This window comes from Gymnogyps californianus, chromosome 6, assembly GCF_018139145.2.
Source record: "Gymnogyps californianus isolate 813 chromosome 6, ASM1813914v2, whole genome shotgun sequence".
In the NCBI taxonomy this organism is placed as follows: Eukaryota; Metazoa; Chordata; class Aves; order Accipitriformes; family Cathartidae; genus Gymnogyps; species Gymnogyps californianus.
This window is the reverse complement of record NC_059476.1, coordinates 28,745,282-28,769,295: the sequence shown is the minus strand read 5'-3', so window position 1 is coordinate 28,769,295 and position 24,014 is coordinate 28,745,282. Positions and strand designations below refer to the sequence as shown.

General features: G+C 37.2%; 1 protein-coding gene across 1 annotated transcript in view; it reads right to left on the bottom strand.

Annotated features, from left to right (window-relative positions):
* Positions 1 to 583: 583 nt before the first annotated feature.
* Positions 584 to 24,014, bottom strand: part of RET (ret proto-oncogene) — a 46,326-nt gene continuing 22,895 nt past the window's right edge. The window contains exons 10-20 of the mRNA XM_050899148.1: positions 22,000 to 22,119; positions 20,168 to 20,424; positions 18,784 to 18,931; positions 15,410 to 15,517; positions 13,633 to 13,847; positions 13,402 to 13,524; positions 10,447 to 10,517; positions 6,490 to 6,627; positions 4,446 to 4,545; positions 2,647 to 2,794; positions 584 to 741 (exon numbers count right to left, since the gene is read on the bottom strand). Coding sequence (XP_050755105.1) covers positions 584 to 741; positions 2,647 to 2,794; positions 4,446 to 4,545; positions 6,490 to 6,627; positions 10,447 to 10,517; positions 13,402 to 13,524; positions 13,633 to 13,847; positions 15,410 to 15,517; positions 18,784 to 18,931; positions 20,168 to 20,424; positions 22,000 to 22,119 — 1,586 coding nt within the window. The remainder of the gene's footprint in view (positions 742 to 2,646; positions 2,795 to 4,445; positions 4,546 to 6,489; positions 6,628 to 10,446; positions 10,518 to 13,401; positions 13,525 to 13,632; positions 13,848 to 15,409; positions 15,518 to 18,783; positions 18,932 to 20,167; positions 20,425 to 21,999; positions 22,120 to 24,014) is intronic.

Sequence of the window (24,014 nt, the reverse complement as noted above, 5' to 3'; positions counted from 1 at the left end):
ATTTTACAAGACTTCAAATGTTGAATCTCAAGTCCTCTATTGAGTTACTTAATGTTTGCTTCCAAACCAAGATACAGGCTTTGTTAGTGCCAACATCATCGTAACACTTCTCATTTGATAGCAAGCTCAGTAATTTGGGAGCCTGTTTCCCCCCCCCCTCCATATATTGTTTGTGCTTCCTGCTTAGATCAAGTGGTCATATGCTAACAGCCACTATAAAAGTAGCAGTTCAAGTACATTTTCCCATCCAAGAAAGCTGTAACACAGGATGGTTAGTCTAAAAACAGCGAGAATGAAGTGCGAGGCCATTTGCAGTAAGAAGTTGCCAAATGGAACCATATGCAAAATGGCAATCTAGAAAGAAGTACTGGAACTACAACTCTTATCCAGCTTGATATGTTTTCTGAAAGGGGAAATCACCAATTATAGTCTTCAGCATGAATAACACACTTTAGAAACCACCAATAAAAGGGTTTGCCAATTAAAAGTTAGTTGTTGATTGTACAAAGAACGAGCCAGTGGACTTTCCATTCTTTGCATCTTTGTTCCCCTCAGGAGTCCATTACCTTTCACAAAGAAAATTTTAGCTATCAAACTTGTCCATAAATTTTGCCGCTGAGTGTGAAACCATCCAGTTAGCATATACACTATCATTTGCATATCTTGAAAACACAGAGTTAGTGCCATCGAATCTTGTGAGTGGAACGGGGCTCTCCTCAGGCCAGTTCGGGTATGACATGCCTAAAAATGAAAACAGATAATTTTTTCTGCACTGAAGAACCATAACTTCATGTGCAGACAGTAAGGCCCTTGGCAAAACTCCCTTCAGTATTTTAAGCCAGTCCACTGGATTTTGTCCCAAATCAATTCATATAAATGATGTTTTGAAATCCCTGAAGCACAAATTCAGATGTAGGCAAAAACCCTGAAAAAATAAAGTGCTTACTTGATAAAAAATTGTGTGCGCGCACGCACATGTGCATAATAAAAAGCTAATAATTTTTCTTCTGATGAGCCTCCAACGTTTCATAATTTTCTTTTTTAACAATCATGTAGCAATATATTGCTTTGCAAGAGGAAGTTCTTGCTGTACAGGAAGTGCTCCAAGAATTAATAAACCTATTTGGGACAGGATCCAAAGTCCATTCCAATGACTGAGAGTATTTCCATTTACTTAAATGGGTGCCTTTCCTTTGGCTTCAGTGCGGTTTTGGGGACACTCTCACACCCTCACCAGGGATCCCCTGCTTAATTTTAGGACATCCCAGGAGCACAACTGAGTAAAGTCCAACAAAGTCCTGAGCACTCTTGTCTTGATTCAGCATTTAAACGTGTATTTCAGGCATGTAATTACTTGCATTGAGTCCAGTAACCGCTTCTCAGTTTAGGCACAAGTGATCACCAAAATGGAAGCAGAGTGCTTAGCACCATGTTGATCCAGCTGTACAAGCAGAGAACCATAGCAGGGTAAAGATTTGCAAAAACGGAAATCTGATTTTGTTGCTTATTAAGCATTCAGCATCTGCCATCAACCTCGGTGGCAACTTTTTCTGTTACTGCATTCTTTTAACAGTCTGGCCACTAAGTGCCCCAAAGTGAACGTGAGTTGGGGGAACCTATTAAAGAAAATTATAGCTGGGGTATAGATCAAAAATAGACCCAAAGCCATGTATTAATGGCAACTTTTAAGCTAAAAGATCCAACTTTTCAAAAGTCGTACTGCTTGAAGAATGAAAAAAATATCTGTGATGTTAGGAAATATCTAAAACCATGTAGAATATTTAATCAGGAGACAAAATGTAGGAGTTTTGGCAAGAACCATTTTTACTGTCCATCTCACCATCACAATATGAAAGCATATGTTCTTTTTAAAAACACTTGCTACATCATTCAATCAAGGTTTAGTACGGACATTTTCATAATAAATCAAAGGACGTGAAAACAGCTGAGTGTATTTTCAAAATGCCCATTGTTAATTCAATTTTCAAAGGACTTTACATGTTGATTTAGTCTGTATATAATACTTATATACAGTATTTCTACCGTCTGTATATAATACTCTGGTTTCATTCTATGATACATTAAATAGACATTTCAGCTTATGGATCCAGAATGCATTAACAGCAGCTGAAATTTAGAAATCCATCTTGATAAACAAAAAATGTTGCAGATGGGTCCTATTATTGAGCTCTGGCAAAACCCAGTATTTTTTAAAAAAAAAAAGTCTATTGCTTAAATTAGAGGTGCAGAATCTAACGTACTTTAAATGTTCTTAGCCTCCCCCAACAGGATAGTTGAATTAGATACTCATTAGTATTTTATATTTCCCCTGAGAATACTTCCCTGATCTTTTTTTTCTTTTACTGTATGATATCTAGTCATTTTACTTATTTTCACATCCTTTTAAAAACATTTATTTTAAACACAGCTGCAAAATGACTAAAGGATGATCCTGATGAAAACTTTTACATTTACCAAAAGAAAAAACAAACAAAAAAACCCAAAAGAAGCTTCCAAGCAAATTTTGATTGGCTTCATTCAGACAAGAAACACTGTAATGGGGTTACAGAGTCTGAGAACAGTGCAGAAGAAAAATCTTTTTTTTTTTGTGTTGCTAGAATCTAGTAAATGCATGTGAAATTCTACCATAGAGTTTGTTTTCAATCCATGTGGAAGGGAGGGTTCGAGGGAGGGGAGCATTATTACAGTCCACGAGTGGTGTCTCCTCTTCTGAGAGCCCATCATCATAAAGTAAGGAATCAGAAGGTGTGGAAGCCGCAAGATCTAAGTAGTCCTAAGAAGTGAACACAGAAAAAGCTGGGTTAACGTACGTGGCAGTGTTGCTGGTTGGGTATAAAGGCTAAATGTGCATCTGGTTTCTTTAAAACAAGTAACTACAGACCTCACTGCATTTGTCTTTTGACAGTACCTCTGGCACCTGAGTAGGCTCTCCCTTTCTGCAACCGTAGCATCTTTGGAAGTATCTGATTTGCCAGAACACTAGACATGCTAGAGACATATTAATACTTAATTCTGCACATCCGTAAAATAACCAAGAAGTTAAAGGGCTGTACTAACTGATTTGTTCGACCTTCAGTTTCTGTTACGCCTGATACATACGTATGCCTGAAATATATCTATAGATACATATGCATGCTTAAAGGAGAAGGTATTCGGATCTTCTCGTCATTTTATACAAGCTATTACATAATCATGTATAAAATTAGCTGTGTAAATAATGCCAAATAAAGCTTTTGCTGCTGTTGTTCTAAAACTAAATATTTAGGTCAACCATAAGAATTCATAGGTTTTCATTTATGCTGCTGAATTGCTTTGATGCAAAAAACAGATGTGAAGCCTTTTCAACTAATCTAAAATGTACTTTTTCCCCTTTCAAAATGGCTTTTCCTTTGGAAATTTACTGAAATTAAACTTTAAAAAGGTAAAGTTACCCAATTTTATAAATTGAAAAATCTTCAGAATTTTTCATTCAGGAAGGCAAGAAGAAAAATGACTAATTTGTCAAGCTCTATTTTGGATTGGCTTTGGTTTTAATTATGATAAAAATTTCAGAAAACTTGCCAGCTTCTGTATTACAAGTCTGTCACTGGACATGCAGATCGTTTGCATACTGATGCTTCTCAGCAACTATAAATTAGTGGTTGACAAGTCAGAGTGATTTAATGTACAACCTAGACCTTTCACTTTGCCATTTTTAGTTTAGAACTTATTTTTACATTCACGTTCTGAACAAAATTCTTCCCATTTGTTTATTAGTCCTTTTTGCACCCAGTGTAAATGCCATCACATTCTCAAATCTGATAATGGTCGCTGTATTTCCTCTGTTTTTCATTTGTAACTGCCCCCTTCCCATAACTAGTAGATTTTTTTTAAAATTATGCATTTATGTGCAAGTAGGTATGTATACATTTTATAAATATATGCAACTTAGACTTATTTTTAGACCTCAGCATCCATTCATTCAAAGAAAGTCTATACAAGATTTTAATAGTTTTGAAGTAACTCAGAATGGTGGAATAATACAGCTTTCGCATCTCTTGCTATCATGATATAACTACATCAGATTCAAGGAAATACTGCATTCTTCTAGTTCTAGGCTTCCTAGCGTTATTTATTCAGGAGCGCAATTTAGGAGTAACTTTTCATAGTAATTTTTAATTTTTTTTTTTAATTTAAGGAAGCTAGACAGATTAAGGATAACTCATCTGCATTTAGGGTTGAAGTCACCAAAGCCACTATATGAAGTAGTACTGCTTTCAAAAAGCTGGATGCATTTGGAAGAAACTAAATCTGTAAATCCTTCAAAATTTGATGAACAGTAAATTACTTTGCTTAAAAAAAAAAAAACAACAAACATTATTTCTGTATATTCAAAGTGAGACGATCACAAAAACTTTCAAAAACTCATGCTTTCCCACACTTACCCTACTCTTCACCATCATTTTCTCTAGTTCCTTGCTGATCTCAGCAAATGTTGGTCTTTTATCAGGTTCTTGCTTCCAACAGCGCAACATCAGGTTGTACCTGTGACGCACCGCAAGGTGAAAAAAAAAACAAAACCCAACAAAATTGTTAGAAGTGGCTCATGCTTCTGCTCAAATAATTTATAGTACTGAAGTTGAACTGTGGCATGAAGGCCATCCACAAGTACATCAATCTTTGTTGTGTGTTCTGTTAAACATTCCCTTGAATCAACAACTGACATTCACAAGACTGAGCTTTTATTTTCATGAGTCTTTATGAGTTTAAATGATGATGCACTTGGCTGTCCTTGAAGGACAGTAGTCTTAGGTTTCTTTCATTATTTTCACATTCTGAAAGGACCACCTCATGTGTAGGCAGCATGCCAGATTTCTAATTGATTTTGTTTGCAGATGACTGAAGAAATTTGTATATCATCACTGATGTGCATCTCTCAACCTGAAAAACTCTGCTCTTATATCAGAAAATAGAATTTTGTTCTTTGTTTGTTTAAATTCTGAAAAGTTTCTGTAAACTTTTCTTCAAAGTGAAGCCTAACCTAAGACTATTTGCACAAACTAACATTCCTTTGATTACTTCTATTATTGTTATTTCGATTATATCTATTCTTATTCTGTCTTTAACTGCCTTCTATAGCATACAGCGTGAAAAGGAAAGGGAGCAGAATTAAAGTTCTATAGTTGAGTGACTATCAGACAGACATTGGCCAAGTTCTGGATGTGTAACTCTCCAACCTGTGCCGTTCATGTTATTTTTCTAGCTCAAGTGTTTTCAGGACTAAGTAATCTAGTCACAAAAGTGCTCTAATTGTGGAAATAGTTGGCTACAAGAACTACAGCAAGCTATTGAAAAGCATTGCATTTTCTTCCCTCATCCATGATCTCTCTCTTACTTAACTGGGTAAAGCAGAGAATGCAATTTAAGAAAAACGGTCCTTAAAGTAGGCTCTCAAAGGCTGTCAGAAAAATTTGAGTAAAACAGAAAAAATCTGAACCAGTCAGAAAACCAGGATGTGGCTTGAATAAAAAAAGAAACTCAGGCATGGTCAGCTTGCCTAACCTAATAATTATCAATGATGTAACATATGTTTGAGGAATGAAGTCTTATTCCCTGTTGAGATGAAACAAACAAAATTAAATATTAAGTATTTGCTAGAGGATATTTGCCAGTGACACTTGTAAACTTCTACCCTACCCTAAATTCAGAAACCTTTAATGTTTCTTCTCTGTATATGGTATTAAAAAAAAAATTATATTATTTATACTGTATTTTCTCAGCCCAGATGTGGCCAAAGTATCCTTCATATGGAAAAATCAGTCAAAAGAGATGTCATAGTGATTATAGCCTGGTAACTTTCTAAAAAACCTAACCATGACCAGTTTGCAGGCTGAACATAAAATCATGCCTCATCTCCAAATGCTATGGAAGAACCACAGAGAGAAGGTATTTCACATTGAGAGTGTTTTAATGAGTCAGCCAATAAAATATGAACTATCTCCAAATAGAAAAGAAATTGCCATGAGCTTATCAAGTCATGGCAAATGTGTGTCTTCTAGGGTCTAGATTTCTGAGTCAAGGTATCATTTCTCCTATGTAATGCCAGGATAACTAATAGACAATGACTGTGGATGGAACATCTGTCTCATTTGCAGAAAAGTACTGAAACATTTTCTTGAATATTTCAGCTACCCACTGTGTTTTATGAAATTTTCCTCCTCCCCTCATCCTCAAAAGTTTTGAATATTCAAACTCTTTTAATTGCTTAGCAAGTGTGTTATTCGATATCCTACAAATATTTTGGCAATCTTTTCCTGCACTTTACCATTCACTGATTTCATTACATTCTTTTGAGCACTACATATTTTGATTATACCTCTGAGATATAGAGAATAGTATTTATGTGGTATTTATTTAAACCTTTTTTTTAAAAAAATGTATTTATTCAAGAGATGTTCTATGAATCTAATCAGATCAAGAGCTACTTACATTTCTTCACTGCAGTTTTCTGGTCTCTCCATTCTATAGCCTGTTTTTAGGAGGTTAAAGAGTCTTTCAGGAGCAATACCTGGGTAGGGATTGCCTCCCAAAGTTACAATCTCCCATAGCAGAACTCCAAATGACCATCTGAAAAAGAGAAAATGAGCTTTTATTTAGAGTGGTTGGTTTCAAGAGCTTAGTGTGGCTTTCACCCAACAAATCTCTTTCTAGTGTTTTGAGAACCCAACCAAATTCAAGACGTTGCTGAGCCAGAGGGGCTGTACAGATGCATATAGGGCCATCCTTGTTCCCAAATACCGTTCATTAAAAAGATTAGCAACCAAGACAGTAGAGATAAGGGGTACCTCTCTCTTATCCATTGACAAAAGCTAACTATCCTGGGAAGGCCCATCTTCTCTAGACAGCATAAAGAGAAAGTCCTTCCCATGGTGGCCCAGCCCAAAGGCTTGTTCCTCTTCTGTACAGTGCTCCTGGAGGTGCCTCTCTTTTTCCTTTGGCTACACAGGGAGTCTAACCTCCCTAATTAGCCCTTATAGTCCTATTCAGAAATAATTGTCTAAATTTACACAGGCTGGCTCAGCGAGTTACCAAGGGACTGGTTTGCTGTCTTGAATATGAGGTTGTGTTTCTTTATATGCACAATGTGTTTATTTCAATCATAAGCAACACCTTTCACCTTTGATTTCAGCTGGTCTGTTGGGCCATTTCAGTGATTCGGGACTTAATTGTCTTCTTAGAGTTGATGAAAGAAGAGGAAAGAATTTATTCTGGAAATACCAAATGCCTAAAATATAGTTTAACATAGAACAGAAGACAGAAGCAGCTGTTTTCTGACATGAACAGAAGAAATGGTGACTTTTTTAACCTACTTATTGACAAGCTCAAACAAAAAGACCTTGCTCAATGGGTTGGAAATATTTAGATAGATTAAATTAGTCCATTTTTGGAGGACAGACCAGGAGAAGAGAGGCAAAAATGTTTTTCTTTCCTTAGTGGAATGCTTTTTCAAGACACAAAAAAGCTACAAATTACTCTGAATCTGCTCGACTGACAGAACTGCCAAAATTTGGATGTTCAAAATGAAGGAAACCAGCCAACACTGTTTCACTCAAAGGGGATACTCAGTGGGATGCATCTGGAAGCAAAACTACAATTTATGACAAACGTTAGCTTTTGTGCTCTCATCATTGGGTAATTTCTGTGAAAACTCCACTTTTAAGAAGATTTTAGGAAGTGTTACACACCTAATGCCAAACCAAACAGCAGTGTCTAATTCCCTTTGAAAATTCCATCGCAAAATGTTAGCCACAAACCTGACCTCCTGTCTGACTACATTCCACCTGTGCTTCTCACGTTTTAAAGAACAATGGTAACCCCAAAAGTACAGCAATAAAACTTTCAAAATGGGCAGAGAAGCCAAAGTGAGTCTCATGCAGTCCTAAGTGGTATGCTGCCATTTTTCTCCCTAATGCCATTCGTTGAATTAATTTTTAATCACTCTGCACATTCTTGAAAGCTAATGAATATTTATAGCATTTTCATATACTTTATTAATATACCTCCTTATACCCTTTTTGAAGCCAATTATGCTCTGCCATCAGGTTATAATTCTGTCCATGATTAATTCAAATAAACTGTGTAGCGTGGCAGGTTTTATTTTTAAAATCCACCTCTTCTGCTTAAGAGGAATTTTACAGAATATGGAAGGAGGGATCAGAGGAATAATTTCTCAATTAAAGTTGCTTAGTAAATGGGCATGTTAGAGTAGAATGCTGTAGAATGCTGCAATGCTTTCAAATCATTACACAAATTAAGCACTATGGGAGGAGAAATGGGAGATGAAGAATTTCCCATTGTGCTATGTTTATTGCTGAATAAAAATGTGATCAGAAAAAGCCAGGAAAGAAAAATATGTGAAGAGGAAGACAGTAGGCTACCTTTCCACTGATGTCATCGACCTCTGAAGCAAAAACGGGATTTTGTAAATGCTGGCAAGTGGTACTGCTATTAAGCACTGCTAACCACTAACTATACAGAAAGGCTTTAGAAGGAAGAGGCTGGAAAATAGAAACACAGAGTATCAGAAAAAAGAGCATATTGGAATGGTTGTTGAGTATATTAATATATATGTGGGGTTTATATATATATATAAAAAATGACATGAATAGTGAAGGTGGCCTCACCAGTGAGTCAAAGGCATCATGTAAGTGTGTCAGATATTTAGACCTTTTATGCCACTGTATTGAAGCGGACCTACAAAGCACAACGCAGTGCTCTGTTAAGAATACCTGATGCGTCTCCAAGAAAGCTGGTAAATCAGCATGGCTTTACACGGAGATACTAATCCAGATCTGGGAAGCAGTAAAGCTACACAGCACCAGCGTGCTGCCCAGGGCTCTGACCTAGCTTGCTTGACGCCAGCTGGGCAATCTCTGTGTGGCATTGTATCACATGTACAAGAGACGGGCTCCTGGACTTAATAGCAGCCCATCAGGAAAACAAACGGGGAGGAATGGTATTGGATCCAAAGATCAATCAACAATCAAAGAAGAGGCAGTTACACAACAGCACAATCTGTTCTGGCCCCAAACCATGGTGACAAATCTGTTTTGCAGAAAATGAAGAAATTAAAAATACGCTAAGAAGTTTTTAAAAGAATTTTAACAATTCTCTGGGAAAAGTCATTGTAGAGAAGCGGGTCAGCACAACAGATACTCGGAGGAGGATAAAAACAGACCCAGAAAAACCTGTAAGCAGACCTAAATAAAAGTGACATTCTCCCAAGAATTACCCCAATCTTTTTTCTTTTCTTACTCCAACTGAAACAAAGTAAATGAAAATATTTTGGAAATTTGTTTTGTAAGGAATTTCCAAGGCAAGCAAAATATTTTATTTCACTCACATTGCTCTGACTTGCAGAGAGAAGAGTAAAAAGTGAATGTAAATAATTTTAGAAGTACAAATCAAAAGGTTTCTATTGGCACATACTGCTATTATCAAAGTGTTTTCCCCCAAAGTGAAACGTCACTGAGATTGGTATGTTTTACTTCATTTGAGTTTAATGAAAACATTACTTTAGTCAGATCCTCTTTCAAGGGAAACTTGGAAGGTATCAAAATGCTACCTAACAGAAAATCAGGCATAAGTACTGCTGCTTTTGCGGTCCCTTAGAGATTTTTCTCCTAAATAAATAATACTTAGTTTTACAGTGTCTGCCTGGTGACTAGTCATAAGCATCATTCATCCCAGAGAGAAAGAAGTGAAAGTGTCTGATCCCAAGTTAAATGTATACAAACACTCCTCTGCCTGGCTCCTTGCTTATCAGACATGAAAACAGCGTAGCTGTGGTTGCTTTGCCACCTGATTATTACAGGTGGACATAGGAGCATATCCATCTTCAGGATCTCTGTTTTCCTAGTGATGCAAATGAACTTGCATCTTGGCACTGGAACCAGACTGTTCCCCTAAGGTCTGAGCTGGCTGTCATTAAAATTAATTGGAGTTTTGTCATTGATTTCAATAGGAGTGAGGCCAGGCATTAAATTCTTCTTCCTTTCTTCCCACCCCATCCCTCACCTGCCAGTAAGTGTTACAGACAAGTGATGAACAGGAACTGGGAAGTTTGGGTATGACCGTTATCTTTAGTAAAGACTAATAAATTGTGTCTATATATTCAAAGGCAACCATGTCACATGAACAGATCCAACTCTTGTTGATTTCAACAGGAATTACGTACCTAAATACCTCTGATAATCTTTTCTTCAGATTTAATTCAACAGCAAAAATCTTACGTATCATTGCCAGCTGATGGTGCCATGCAAGCGGTGTTCTTTGTGTGTCTTTGTAAGAGTAGCAGCTTTGGCTACTATGTACCTTGTTGTGCTTCCTCCCTCATCTCCTCAAGCAAGTACATAAACCATAAAGAATGCAAGAATTTACACTTACACATCACTTTGTGTTGTATAGATATGATCAAATAGGGACTCTATGGCCATCCATTTAACAGGTATCCGACCCTAGGAGGAAAAAAAAGCAACAATGTTATTACTGGTCAGAAAATTAAGTTTCCAAGTGGAAAATGAAGGTATTTATCCTCAAAACTGTAACAGATACTCTATCCATACTCTAATATTTTCCAGTGGACTGAATGATTTGGCATTTCATAAGAAAAACAGTGAGGAGAACAATTGTAAGAGTTTTTAAAATCACTCATTCATTTCATTCCACACACTTCAGTAATCTAATTATGTACAATAAGGTGTTGTGGTTTTTTTCCAGATGGTCACCAGTTTAAGTAAGATAAACTCAGCTCTCCTCTTAACAAAGAGCTTCATCCAAAGAGTTATATTCGTCAAACATGAATGTCTGTCTTCCCATTGCTTTTGGGAAATGTGCAAATGCAAAAATGATGGGGAATGATGATTAAAGAGGAAGAGCTATCTCATTTATATCAGGGAGGATGCATAAATGGAAGCACCTGGATGTTAAGATACCTTTGGTTTCAGAACTGTAACTGGACGGTCATACTCGATTACTGGTTACTAAATTGAATCTACAAGTTGCTCGTTTCCACTGGCAGAAATTCATTGATAAAATCTGGGAAATCTGCCCTAGATATTCATGAAAATCCAGCTTTGCAAAATTTCCAAGATGTTTCATAACCTTCACAATATCACTAGGATTCATATGCCTTACTTCTTGTTCTCATGAAATTCATATGTCTATGCAACAACTGTTTCAGTAGGATTTGCAACTTATCCTTCTTCCTTCCTCTCAATTTTTAGTTTTCCCTGTTTCCCTATGCAAGCAGACAGATGCTTGTTAGGCTCTGAATAATAGTATGGTGATGAGTGTCTTGGAGTAAAGAGAAAATATCCATTCAGTACATCAACACCCCGCCAAATAAAATGAAACTGCCTTTATGTATATGCATCATTCTTAAAATACAGAGCAACTGGTATAGATCAGTGTAAAACACATACATCAGAAGATAGCTAAATGAATGTGGCAAAGCCCGTTTACATATGATCATGTCTTCCAAAAGGTTTTTTTTCTTTGCAACTTATTTTGACTTACGGAACATTCACACAAACTGGCCTGAAAAAAGAGTGAAAGCTAAACTGAAAATTCACAGTATTTATGGAAATCTTTTCATAAAATTCTAAAATTTTCACACACAAAAAATTCTGTTGGCAACTCTTTCATATTAAGTCATAGAGGGAACTGAGCCAACACTACTCATCTTAGAAAGAGTCAATAGAAAGTAGTGTTAGTGAACGTCACAGTCTGGCCTGGGATTGACTTGTAAAAGTTCTGCTGATGTGAGTGACAGGTGGATGCAAACAGGCAAAAAGTAGGATTTGGCTTGCTGTATTTGACAGTATTTTTTACAAGAATAAATAAATGACAAGCCTTAACTTGTCTTCTTTGTCTCAAAGTTATTACGCTCAAGCATTTCTTTTCAGGGAAGTAGTGATGTGACTCAACAACTCGTCTTTCCATCAAATTTCCGTTGCGCAGTCCTACAGGTGAAACATTACCGTATGCTGAACCCTGCCATGAGCACTGCGAGCAGACAGAACTGTATCTAGACACCTGACAATAATTTACTGTGGCAGGCAAAATAGAATTGTTTTAAATAACCTCTGGCAGGCAGCATTAGCTCCTAATCTACCCCGACCTGTGATGTACCATTTTGATTAAGATTTAGTATCTTTCATACATTTGGAAGTATTTGTAGGAGGGCTTTGCTTCAAGTCTTCTGCATAGACGTGATAATTCCTGAAATTAGGTTCTTTATAGAAATTGTCTGCATTTTTTCAACTCCTTGGGATTTTTTTGTTTATATTTTTAATTATAAATAGGAAAAGAGATAGAGAAAAACGATGGGGTTTTTTGTTTGTGTTTTCAAGCAGTGTGATGAGGAACTGGATAAATGAGAGGGCCCACCTCATTTAAAAATGGGCTGCCCTCTACCTGTAAAAAGGTTCATAGTTAAAAGCTCCTGCAATGAAAATAGGTGTCATTCTTCTATATTTACATTAACAAAACACGTGCTGTTTTTAAGCATCCTATGTGAACTCTCTAGCCTTAAGAAAAAGAAATACTTTATTACAGACTATTTGGCACATTGCTTTTAAAAAACAGCAGATCTCATCCTGCTCTTTACGTATTGTCTTGCATTTTTTCACAGGATCACAGGACCACTGAGGTGGGCAGGGACCTCACCCCTCTGCTCAGAGCAGGGTCAGCCACAGCAAGTTTCTTGAGACCATTTCCAGCCAGGTTTTGAATATGTGCAGGGACAGAGATTCCCTGGGCAGCCTGTTCCAGCGTTCGATCACTGTTACGGTAAAAAAGTTTTTTCTTTTCTTTAAATGGAATTTCTCATATTTAAAATAGCTCCCATTGCCTCTTGTCCTGTCACTGGGCCACAATGAGAAGAGGCCACAACGTTGGGTTTATTCCCTCCCATCAGGTATTTATACGCATCAGTAAGATCCCCCTGAGCCCTCTTTTCTCCAGGCTAAACAAACCCAGCTCTGTCAGCCTCTCCTTGCATGTCAGATGCTCCAAGGCCTTAATCATCATAGTGACCCTTCTTTTACTTCTATTAACTTTACATATTAGAAAGAAATTGGTTTTGTTGACGAGTCAACAAAGAGAGGTGGAGGAGGTAATGGTAACTTAAATATGATACATCTTTTACATGTATACTGTCCTACTGATTAAGCTCATAATTTTGCTTCATCTTCATTTCTATTTCTTTAAAATAGAGAATTATTCTAAGTTAATAAAAAATAGCTATTATCTTTTTCTTCTGTGCTCAAGTCCTGCAGTATAAATTCATTCTCTTGATTAGGTAGTAATTCCCACTACTGTTTTTAATATGCACTGTACCTTGCTCCTCTTGACATACGAATCTTCTTCATATACATCACGGGAGAGGCCAAAATCAGAAATCTTCATTTTGCGCCCTTCTGCCACCAGTACATTTCTGGCTGCTAAATCACGATGGACAAGCTTTTGGAAGAAACCAACAATAGTGTTTATGCTTCTTGTGGAGGAACCAACTGCTGACATATCCGTCTATCACAAGGACATGCTCAGATCACTGTTACGCTGCCCTACCTTCATTTCTGCAAGGTACTGCATTCCTCGTGATATCTGCCATGCAAACGATATCAGATCTCCCATTGTTAAGGCTCTCTCATCAGGGTTATCCAAATAACTTGAATTTCTGTTGCCATCACTACCCACGTAGCTTGGTCCTACTTTTCGACTTTCCCTGAGAAAACTGCGCAAGGAGCCGTATTTAGCGTATTCCACAATTAAATACAGTGGGCCTGAAATAAACAAACACACTGATAAGTAAACAGTTAATACATAACCATTTTAATTTTTTTCAAAAAAGTCTCTTCTAATCAACACGTTGTTTTGAACAGTCAGAGACTCCCGATACCTCTGGCCTTTACGTAAAAGGCACTGAATCAGCCATGGAATCATAGAGTATTTTTAGCTTACATCCTCTATGCAAAGTGAGTGAGTTTCAGCCTAAATCAAAACAGAATTCAGGCTCTTGCCTATATTCCCTCATCTAGATAATCTGAGACTAAAAAAGAGACAACCTTCTTACAAATCAGATCTGTGGAACAGCCTTAGAGAAACTTAAAAAAAAAAAATTTAAAATCAAAATCATTTTCTGGAGTGTGTGATACTGAGCTCACAAATCATCTGCTAATTGCAGTGTTGTATTTAAGGTGCCTTTTCAGAGCACTTAGAAACATTCTGACATTTCAATCCATTAGTTTCTCCTCCCCATTACCCACATGAATAATACCCACTCAGTGCTTTAATGCTAAATACATTTGTCTGCTGTATCAAAGCCCTCCCACCTCATACGCTAATGAATTAACTTGATATTTATTAAAAGCCTGTGACTCAGAAACAATTCACTTCCTTTGGGATGAAAAAATACATTGTACTGAAAAGAAAAAAAATATCCTGCCCTGCTGGTTCTTTACCTTACTAAGACTCAGAGATGACTCAGTCCTGAATTATATTCTCTGTGTACAACTAAAAGTACCACTTGCAACAGAACTGGGTGGGCAAAGAAGGCAGACCTTTGCCCAAGGTTGCAACACGCATACTGTGATTTTAGGCTTCATAATTAAGAGGCAAAAGGAAGAGGATGTTGCCATGTAAGTTCATTTAAAATGAACAGAAATAATTCAGATCAGTTCCTACGCACCACAATGAAAATTTGCTTCATTGGCAGTTTATAATACATGTGTCTGAAAATTTTCCTCCTTGAAATATACCTTTCAATGACTGGTGGCTTTTAGCAACTATTTCACAACAAGAGGGAGACCATAGTTTTGTGACAGAGGAGGAAAACTGAGTATCAAATCTGACTATCCAGCTGTATTTTAACAAAAGGATCTGTAGTTGTCGTCTTTTTTTTTTTTTTTTTTCCCCCCAAAGGGAGATCTCACTCCCTGGCTCAGGCCTCAAAGCATTGTTTTAGTATGAATAATAACAACAATAATGAAAACGCCATTAGATTTTAAATATAACCCGTATTTGAAAACACTTACTGAGCATCAACGTAATATAAAAATATATATTAATTGGAAGAGAACTGGTAGTAGATTGGTTAAATTTAAAATAGCTTCAGAATCAAAATGTGTATTGAAGAAAACCATGGGAAGAATGCTTAGTTACACTGAAGTAGCATTTCCCCTTCCCTTCAAACATTGCTTTTCTTATATATTCCTCATTTTTTCAGCCAGCAGCAAATTTAAATGGTGCTCAGCAATTATTAAGCAGTGGTCCAAACCCCTCAACAAACTGCTCTTTATTTCCTTGCTTGACATTTTCATCTTAATAACGAGCTTCTAATATTTACCATCTTGACTGCAGGCTCCATAAAGTTTGATGACATGAGGATGGTTCACCTGTTTCAAAAGGTTGAACTCTGAAAGTAGATCTCGCAGCTCGCTCTGGGAAGCATTTTCTGCAGAAAGTGTCCAAACACACAGTTGTGGTTAGGAAAGCATTACTCAGGAGTTCTCTACATACTGTCTGAAGTATGAGATCAGCCATTTCTCCTGGAATTAGCAAGAGGTTGGAAAACTCCATACTTCCCCACAGGAGAGAAATTCCCCCATCTTCACTATCCTGCAGTCATTCATATCAGAACCAAGTGAACGGGACTGCTGCTGTTCTGGTAACCTGCTCTAATCATCACTCTGCCCTGATACAAATGACTACAGAAAGAGTAGGTCAGCCAAGAATCAGGACCAGAGCCTGTAATGTCTTGCAGATGCCATGAAATTATTACAGACCTTTTCTAAAAGGTTCTAAAGCAACTTTTTAGGGTGAATCAGTGCAATCAAAACTTCAGAAGCATACAAAAGCCAAGATTTTATGTTGCTGAAACAAGAAAGACTCACTCAGTTAACTCCCATGGTATAGCCTTCTTCCTCCTAAATACATTTTCTGACAGAGTAAAAATCCACTAATCTACTGGCTTACACTTGTAGCACACATCCAGATTTAGAGTTCAGAAGCTAAACGTACAGTTCAGATTGATTACTGGGAGACATGTATGCAGACTTCGCTGATGTCAGTGGGAATCGTATGACAATATGTAGCCCCTAGAGGCTTTCTTAGCCTTTCAAGCATTTTGTTTTTGCAGAATTCTTCTGACCCACAAACTTCCTCTTTGAATGCACTGGGGCTTGAAGGAGATCCCTAGTCATAAAGACACCATAGGTCAGAGATAACCCTTTTTCTACCTCATCCTTAATCTCTCTGACACACAGAACCTCCCTGGATAGTTCCTACAGAGTGTCATTACTGGGCAGTTGACAAGTATGTGGCCACCTTTACTTAAGGCTAATAAAAAACAAGCTCAGCTTCTGCTCTTTGGTTCTGTGCTGTATGTTTTTCCATAAAGGCTGTAAGCACCAAGGGATTTACTTACATATCCATTTAAAATACGAGTGCTAATAGTTTGCCCCGGTCATGATAATATTTTATTCTGTTCTACTATATGTTTGTATCGGTACTATATGTTTGTATCTGCCATATATTATCTTATAGTCTGAACCTCCACTCAGACTTCAGTCTTCTGCCCCAGGGAGTGCAATATCGGATGGTCTCTCACTACTGATAGGGACTACAAAAAATATGCGTTTATGTAAAACAAAAATGAACAACATCAACTTAATGCCTGTGAGAAGGTCCTGTTTTTCTAGCTCTGGAACTGTGTAGCATGTGCAAGAACAGAACAAAGTTCCCCATGTACCATGCCTGTTTGTCTGCTGGAAAAACTAACTTCGATATTGCACAAATGGAGACAATTAGGTCTGAAGCTTTATGCCTCTTGTTTTCACAAATTGCAGATAATGTCTATTTACATATTGGTTGGTGTTTTCCCCTTTAATTTTATTGTAATGAGGGCATTCATATCATGCAGAAGGTGAGATCTAATTCATGTGAGAAAAGTGGTAATAATGGGCTGAAGAAATTATCCCTCTGTTCCTTTAAACCTCCATCCATAGCGCCAAGACTATTTTGGCTCAGCTAATTACTTACTGCTCCCTGTTCCCTCCTCAGTACATAACGCCAAGGTGACAAAGTAGGGAGAGTCCTGCCCTGGTCTGTTCTTAACCACAGATTGTGCCCATCTACACAGCTCAGGCAGGAAATATCTTCTATGCAATAAGCAAGAGGCTTTCTCCATTAACATATGGGTGTACATACCATTCCCTTTTAAAGATCAGGCAGCGTAGAGTCCCTAAATACTTGGACAAATTACCCCCTTTGCATCTGTTACAGGGAAAGAATGGGTGATGTTGGCCTGATCCAAAATAACTGTCCTTTATGCTTCCTGACAGCATTATAAAGACCACTGTGGACTAATGCAATGTTTCTTATACTTGAGTTGTCATGTGTTAACAGTAAAGTTAAACCGGTAACAACAGATAAATATTTGCAGAGTGACAAATGTTCTCCACAGTCAAGTTGGAAAATGGAATTTCAGGTGACTATCTGCAGTGTAGTTTACATTACAAAGGGATCCATTAGAGCCTGAAGTATTACTGCAAATGTCAGATCAATTTATTAAAATAAGGTGCTTAAAATAAAGGGTTACTCCTTTGCATTATCAATTCTGTCAATTCTTTCCTTCATAATAGAGAAAGCTGAATGTCAAATTATCTGCAAGTAAAAGCAACATTTTTACCACTATGTCTTGGAATCTTAACTCAGTCACATGTTGTTGATGAAAATGTGCTAGAAAAAGCAGTGACACTAAGTGCACAAATAAATATGAAATGAAATAATGACTAAGACTATTCTATTGATAGTGATATACAGGTCGTTACTTGAGTATTACAAGTAATGGTTAACTAGTCTGGAAAAACTTAGTTCCTAGACTTCCTCCGTATGACGTATTCTCCACTGAACCTCTTGCAATGCAGGCATGCACTTCATAATGCATTTATTTCTTTGGTAAAAATGATGGGATATGCAGCATCTTCACTCTCAAGCAGCAGTAGATGTAGGGTTTTTTTTTAAAAAAACTTGCATATAATAGAAATGGTAATAAGTAGTATAACATTTTCCTATAATGACATGTTTTTACTTATAAGCAGCAGTGAGCAGTTGGGCTCAAGGTCTCACGTTATCATCTTAACATTATCTAGGCATACTTTGTTTTCCCCAGCTTTAAAGTCTTATGGAAAACTGAAGACGCCAGGAGACAGCACTGGGCTATTCAAGCCAGTTTGGCAGAGCTCCTAGTAATCAAAAAGCAGATCAGAAATTATAAAAGTAGATGGAATTCTCAATCAGAAAAGTGACTTAATAGGTCTGTTCTGTCTCTTGACGTGATTATAACATGTTTTATTTAAAAAGCTCTGTCAAAAAAAACTGGGTAGAGGGAAAAAAAAATAAATCAGAAAGCTTTAACAAACCCTTGCAATATTTCCATCAATGCCAAACAAAATTAAATACATTTGCTATGTTAAGACAGAGGCTCCTTGCACATCATGAATTAGAATTACTTGTGGAAATTATTTACTTGGATCAATGTAGTGCTAGCTCCTAAGGTCAGAAATCTGTCAGAATGTAACAGAATGCTGGAAGAAATAGAGGCTGTGACACTGGGGTTTTTTAGCTGACCTTTTACTTTCGTGCTAGCCCCTCTTAAAATCCATTTAGAGGTTACAACAAGTAGTTTTCAAATCATTTCAGACCCAGATGGGAATGTACCTTTTAACATTTTCACCGCTACAGTGGTATAGCCAGCCCTTCCCTTGAGTCGGAATGCTGTTGCTTTGACGACCTTTCCAAATTCTCCTTCTCCAAGAGTCTTGCCCAGAACTAGGTTCTTCCGAGGGAATTCCCACTTTGGATCTTCCTGCAAGAGAGAAAAGGAACCCTATAAGATGAAGCAAGAAAAGGAGCGGCTAGCTACACCTGAAGCATTAGTGTTCAATAGGAGACCATTCTTCAGGAATAGGTACGCTTTAGTGTACAATGTTTGGTTGCTCTTTTTATCAATATCAGTGTATTCCTATAAAAGCTTCTGAATCTCTCGGTATTTTGCAAGTGTTTTTTCCATTACCTTGAAAACACCTCCTTCAAAACAGGCTGTACGTGTAGCCTATGGATAATGGATTATATTTACAGGTCTGGGAAACTGGGTACAAGTGAAAAATGAAGTGATACAGGATAAATGCTTGCTTTCAGAATAATATGAATATGTGACCTTGGAATTCACAGAGAAGTAAATCAGTTTTACTCACAGAATAAGGCTGTCCCTTAAGAATTCATCGGAGACAACAATCCTCCTCTTATGAAATTAGTGTTATTAAGCCTTAAGGTTGCAAAATGATGACAGATGTACAAACCAGACAAGAAATTAAAGCAAACAGAGCACAAGGTCTGTAAACACCTCAATATATAACATTCAAATAGATTTGATGTTGCCCCATATGTCATATAAAGTGGCAGTGTTTCTCTACCGTGTTGATCCATGAAAACGCACCAGCTGGCAGGCATCCTGGGTAGTGATTCTACACAGAAGAAACTAGATTAAAGGTATGATAGTATGACTGGGCAAAAATCCTTAAAATGTGGATAAAACTCCCACTCCAACTGACACCTACAGTCTGTATATCAGAAATTAGGAACATATCTCAGCAGGGTTTTTTGTTTTGTTTTAACCTTACCCTTGTAGTACTATGGCTTGTCACAGAGACTACAAACCTGCTGATTATTAGTATTTAATTGGACAATGTTAAAGTAAAACCACGCTACTGTCAAATGCAGAGTTACATTTAGAAAAAAACATCGGCTCAAATTAGACCTAAGACGTTACAATATATTAAAACATAACAAAAGTGGAAGAACATACTGGCCTTATAGAGTAAATTATATGGTTTATCTAATTACTTATTAAGTATCTTCAGTTCCCTGCCTGTACACATTGTCCTGGTTAAACCACGACAACATGATTTCCAATGTAGTTATTTGAGTTGTCTATTTCTATGAATAGATTGCATTTCTGTAACGTTTTCTGCATGCATAAACAACATTCTTTAGAAACAAGACAGACATCAAAAAAGAGCATGCAAAATGACATCAGGCTTACTGGTATTTTAAAGGTGTCTACAGACACCTGGTTCTCCATGGAATCTAAAGAAGGCCGGCGGACGTTAGTGGAAGAATAACTGATGGGGTAGGACTGGGCTGGGCGCCGGAACGTCATTTCTGCGGAGGCAATAGGTGGCTTTGGAGAATTCTTGTGGTAACGATGGATGAAATAGGAAGAAAGAAGCACGGAGATGATGAAGGACAGCAGCACTGCCCCTGCTATCACAGTCTTGCACACGTCATCACATAGTTGCTCTGTGGACCAAGAAGAGCTTCTTAGAACTTTGCTTGTTGTCTCCTACTTCTGATTTGGCAGTGCATGTAATGCAGACAGATGTGACAGGAACAGAACTCAATTTAAAAACCTAGAGGAAATCTTAATAGCTAATTCTCAATGAAATTTGAGAATTTGCAAATATGCCCACTGCACCTACCAATTCTTTTTTTTATTTTGCACACCAGCAGGTAATTGTTTGCCTAATGGCCTGTGTAAATGTAAGGATAGCTAGCCTGACCCCATGTTCCTTATCTTTATAGATGTAGGCTACTTCTGACACTTCTTTAAGACCCAGCCTACCATATATTGATCTTCTGATACCACTTATCTCTCTGGAGACTTATGACTGAATTTTGCTTGTGGATAACAGTTTATGTTAGAGCCATTCAACCCATCAAATAAAATCTTCTTCAGATATGAATTTAATTCATTATGTCAATTGTTAGATATTAAAGAATATTTGTTTTCATCCTTTTAGATTATAAGGAGACTTAGAATATTTCTGCTTTGTATTTAACAAAATAATTGTTTCTGAAAACATTGCCTAATGCTGCAGCTGTTTCTAAAGAAATACACATTTTTTTCCTCCCCATTTACTACTTCCCCTTTTGCAGAAGCACTTTTAGTGTCTTACTTTGGAAACTAAGTTTCTCTAAGTCTAAGTGCCCCTAGACAGCACCCCTAGGGGGTCACTTCCCAAAGAAACTGAGAGATCCAAAATACTGTCCTTTGCACTGTTGTTCATCAGATAATGCTGACTTCAGATACATAGTTAGCTTAGCTACATCTGCAAGCTGTACCTCAGAAATAAGTGGAAACAGCACAATACCTTTCTAGAATGGGCTCGGGGGGGGGAGAGAAAAAAGAGAAAAAAAAAAAAGATAAAGCAAGAAGCTTTAGGCTTCCTCTTATGCCTATAGAAAATTTACTCAAAGGAGCAAATTGAGATATGTTCTAAACAATTCAGTTTTAGAGATGCAAAATATTTCATGTTATGTTTATTATTAGCAGTAACAAAAACAATTTAAAAAAACATTATTTAATCCCCATCGATCTGTTTCAAACAACTGCATAGAGCTTTTCTGTGTAAACAAAGGTCAATGAAAAAAGTAATCCATTCCTCCTAACACAATGGGTGCTGGCTATCTCTGACATTTTGAAGCTGAGATTTTCAGAAATTATTAGGAAGCTGGAATTACTTGAAAGTAATAGAAGTCGTTATTCTAATTCTCCTAGCTGTCTTTGCAAATATCAGGTGAGTCTCACTGAAATGCAAATGCTGCTGGAAATCAAAGGATGACCAACCTGTTTGTCACGTAGTAATGGATAAAAAAGACTCTTTAGCCAAGGCTAGAAATAACCCCCTCTGGAAATTTTCAGGCTCCGTAGTAGAAGTCAAGGTGCCAGTTCTTAATTAATTTTATATTAGCAGTCTCTGACCAAAGATATTGCTTATTGACATGCCCACAAGTCTAGATCATTGTATATATACAGATGATAGATACAAACAGAGGGAAAGATTAATGAGAACAGCAGATAATGTTTAGACTTACCCTTGATATCATCTTTCTCACAGTAACAGTTCTGTCTTGGGAAGCAGTAACAAATCCCATGTCCTGACTTTATTCCAAGATTTCCTATGCCTTTCCCATGACCACCAATAATATTTCCACCTAATCAAATACAGACACAAGCTAAGATTCTCACATGTAGTTAAAGGAAAAAAAAAATAAGGCTCAAAGTTTTCCATGGGTTTATCCTAGTATGCATCTGAAATTTGACAGGGCAGCACAGTGCAACGATAATGACAGGGATTCCTGAAAATTAGGGGAGAGTCTAAATTCTGAAATTTCTGAGATCCTGAAATGAGGGGACTTGGACTGCTTGAACATTAGCCCTGATTAGCAGTTATTCCCATTATGGAAAACTCTGGATTAAAATTTATCTATAATAAAATTATAATAGTTCTCTTTGCTTTGCACTGCATAGTTGGGATACTTTCCTAATTTCATGTACCCCTTAAAACCTTATATAGAATCCCATTATTTAATGTCAAACATCTACCTCAAATGATCACCTCGTGGCTGTCCTGACTCAGTTTCCTCATAAAGCATTACGGTTCTGTATCAGTGAGGTCATCTTACATTTTAAAATTCTCCCTAAAATATCTTCTCTAGTCTCCTCAGTTTCTCTCCACCATTGTCTTAGGTATTTTTTTTTTACTCATGAGTTGATCTACAGTCCAGTGGTATAGACCAGCGGTCTACAGACTTGAGTTCCGTTCCTGGTTCTGATGCCCCTTACCTTGGAAAAGCCAGCGTACTGTTGTAGATATCATTTGTTCCATTGTCAAATGGAGATAACGATACTTAATTATGTCTGTAAAATGCCACGGGATAGTCTAGTGAAAGCACTACAAATAAATGCCAAGTGCAAGTGATAAAAAATGAATCTTTTGTTATCTAAAACCGCATTGTTTAATAATAGGAGAAAAGTGCAGAAACACACAGAACTACTCTTGATTTCAAAGAGTTCTTCATGCAGAGTAATTGCAACTGTATTTCCAAGTAAATAACTTTTTTCTGCATATATTATAAAAATTAGCATTAGTTGTGACATTTTTCATCTATAAACTGCCTTTAATCACAGACAGCATTGTACAGACAGAAACCAATCAAGTTCTGCAACTTTAGCTGCCTTTCAGAAAAATCGCCTAAACCATAAAGGGATTCAAAAGATGAACAAGTTTTTTTTCAATATAGTCCTCTTTTTATTTCAACTTGTTTTCCTCCATTCCATCTAAATCAATAGTAGAGCAAATAACTGTTTCTTTTGCGTTTCTTTGGATGCGTAACACGAATTGAGGAAGAGGATACTTTTTGGCAACAAAAAGGCAAACATCCCTTTTTAGAAGTGAAACAGGGACTTGAGTATTTAAGCAAAATAGATTTTGACCGTCTTTCTAGCGGGGCCACACCTACTAAATTGTATGCAGCTCAGCTCATTAATTGTGGAAGAGACTGTGCCGAGTCACTGCTCTCTGAGCTGACACTTGTTTGAAGAAGCGTCGGTGTTCCCAAAAATTCTTGATTATCCCCCCACCAGCCAACTTTCTGTATTGTGAAGAGGTGATGAAATAAAGTTTCCATTAGCCTCAGAAAAATCATATGTATTTATCTATATCTGCCTATGTTTGAGGACCTGGAAGAAGGGGGAAGCAGGGATGCGCAGTTCCTATCTAAACTGTTCTTGAACGAGGGTTTTGAAGACAAAGGGGTTTTACACAGCAGGGAAAGGAGGAGTACATTATCACTGCAGGTGTAACATTGGAAACATGGAGCTTCCTATATGCATTCCAGAAACCGAAAAATGTATTTTTCACCAATGCATTGCTGGTAGGGAAATTCCAAGAGTTATCAGTATTGTTTTGAATTGTGTGGTGTTTCACATGCTCCTGTTTTAAATCATCAGCTCTTTCCATTGCCCTGTGGTGGGAAGGAGCTTTCCCTGCTTCAGGGTCATTTGGAAAAAGGAAAAACCATGGCCCTATCCCACACCACAGAGAAAG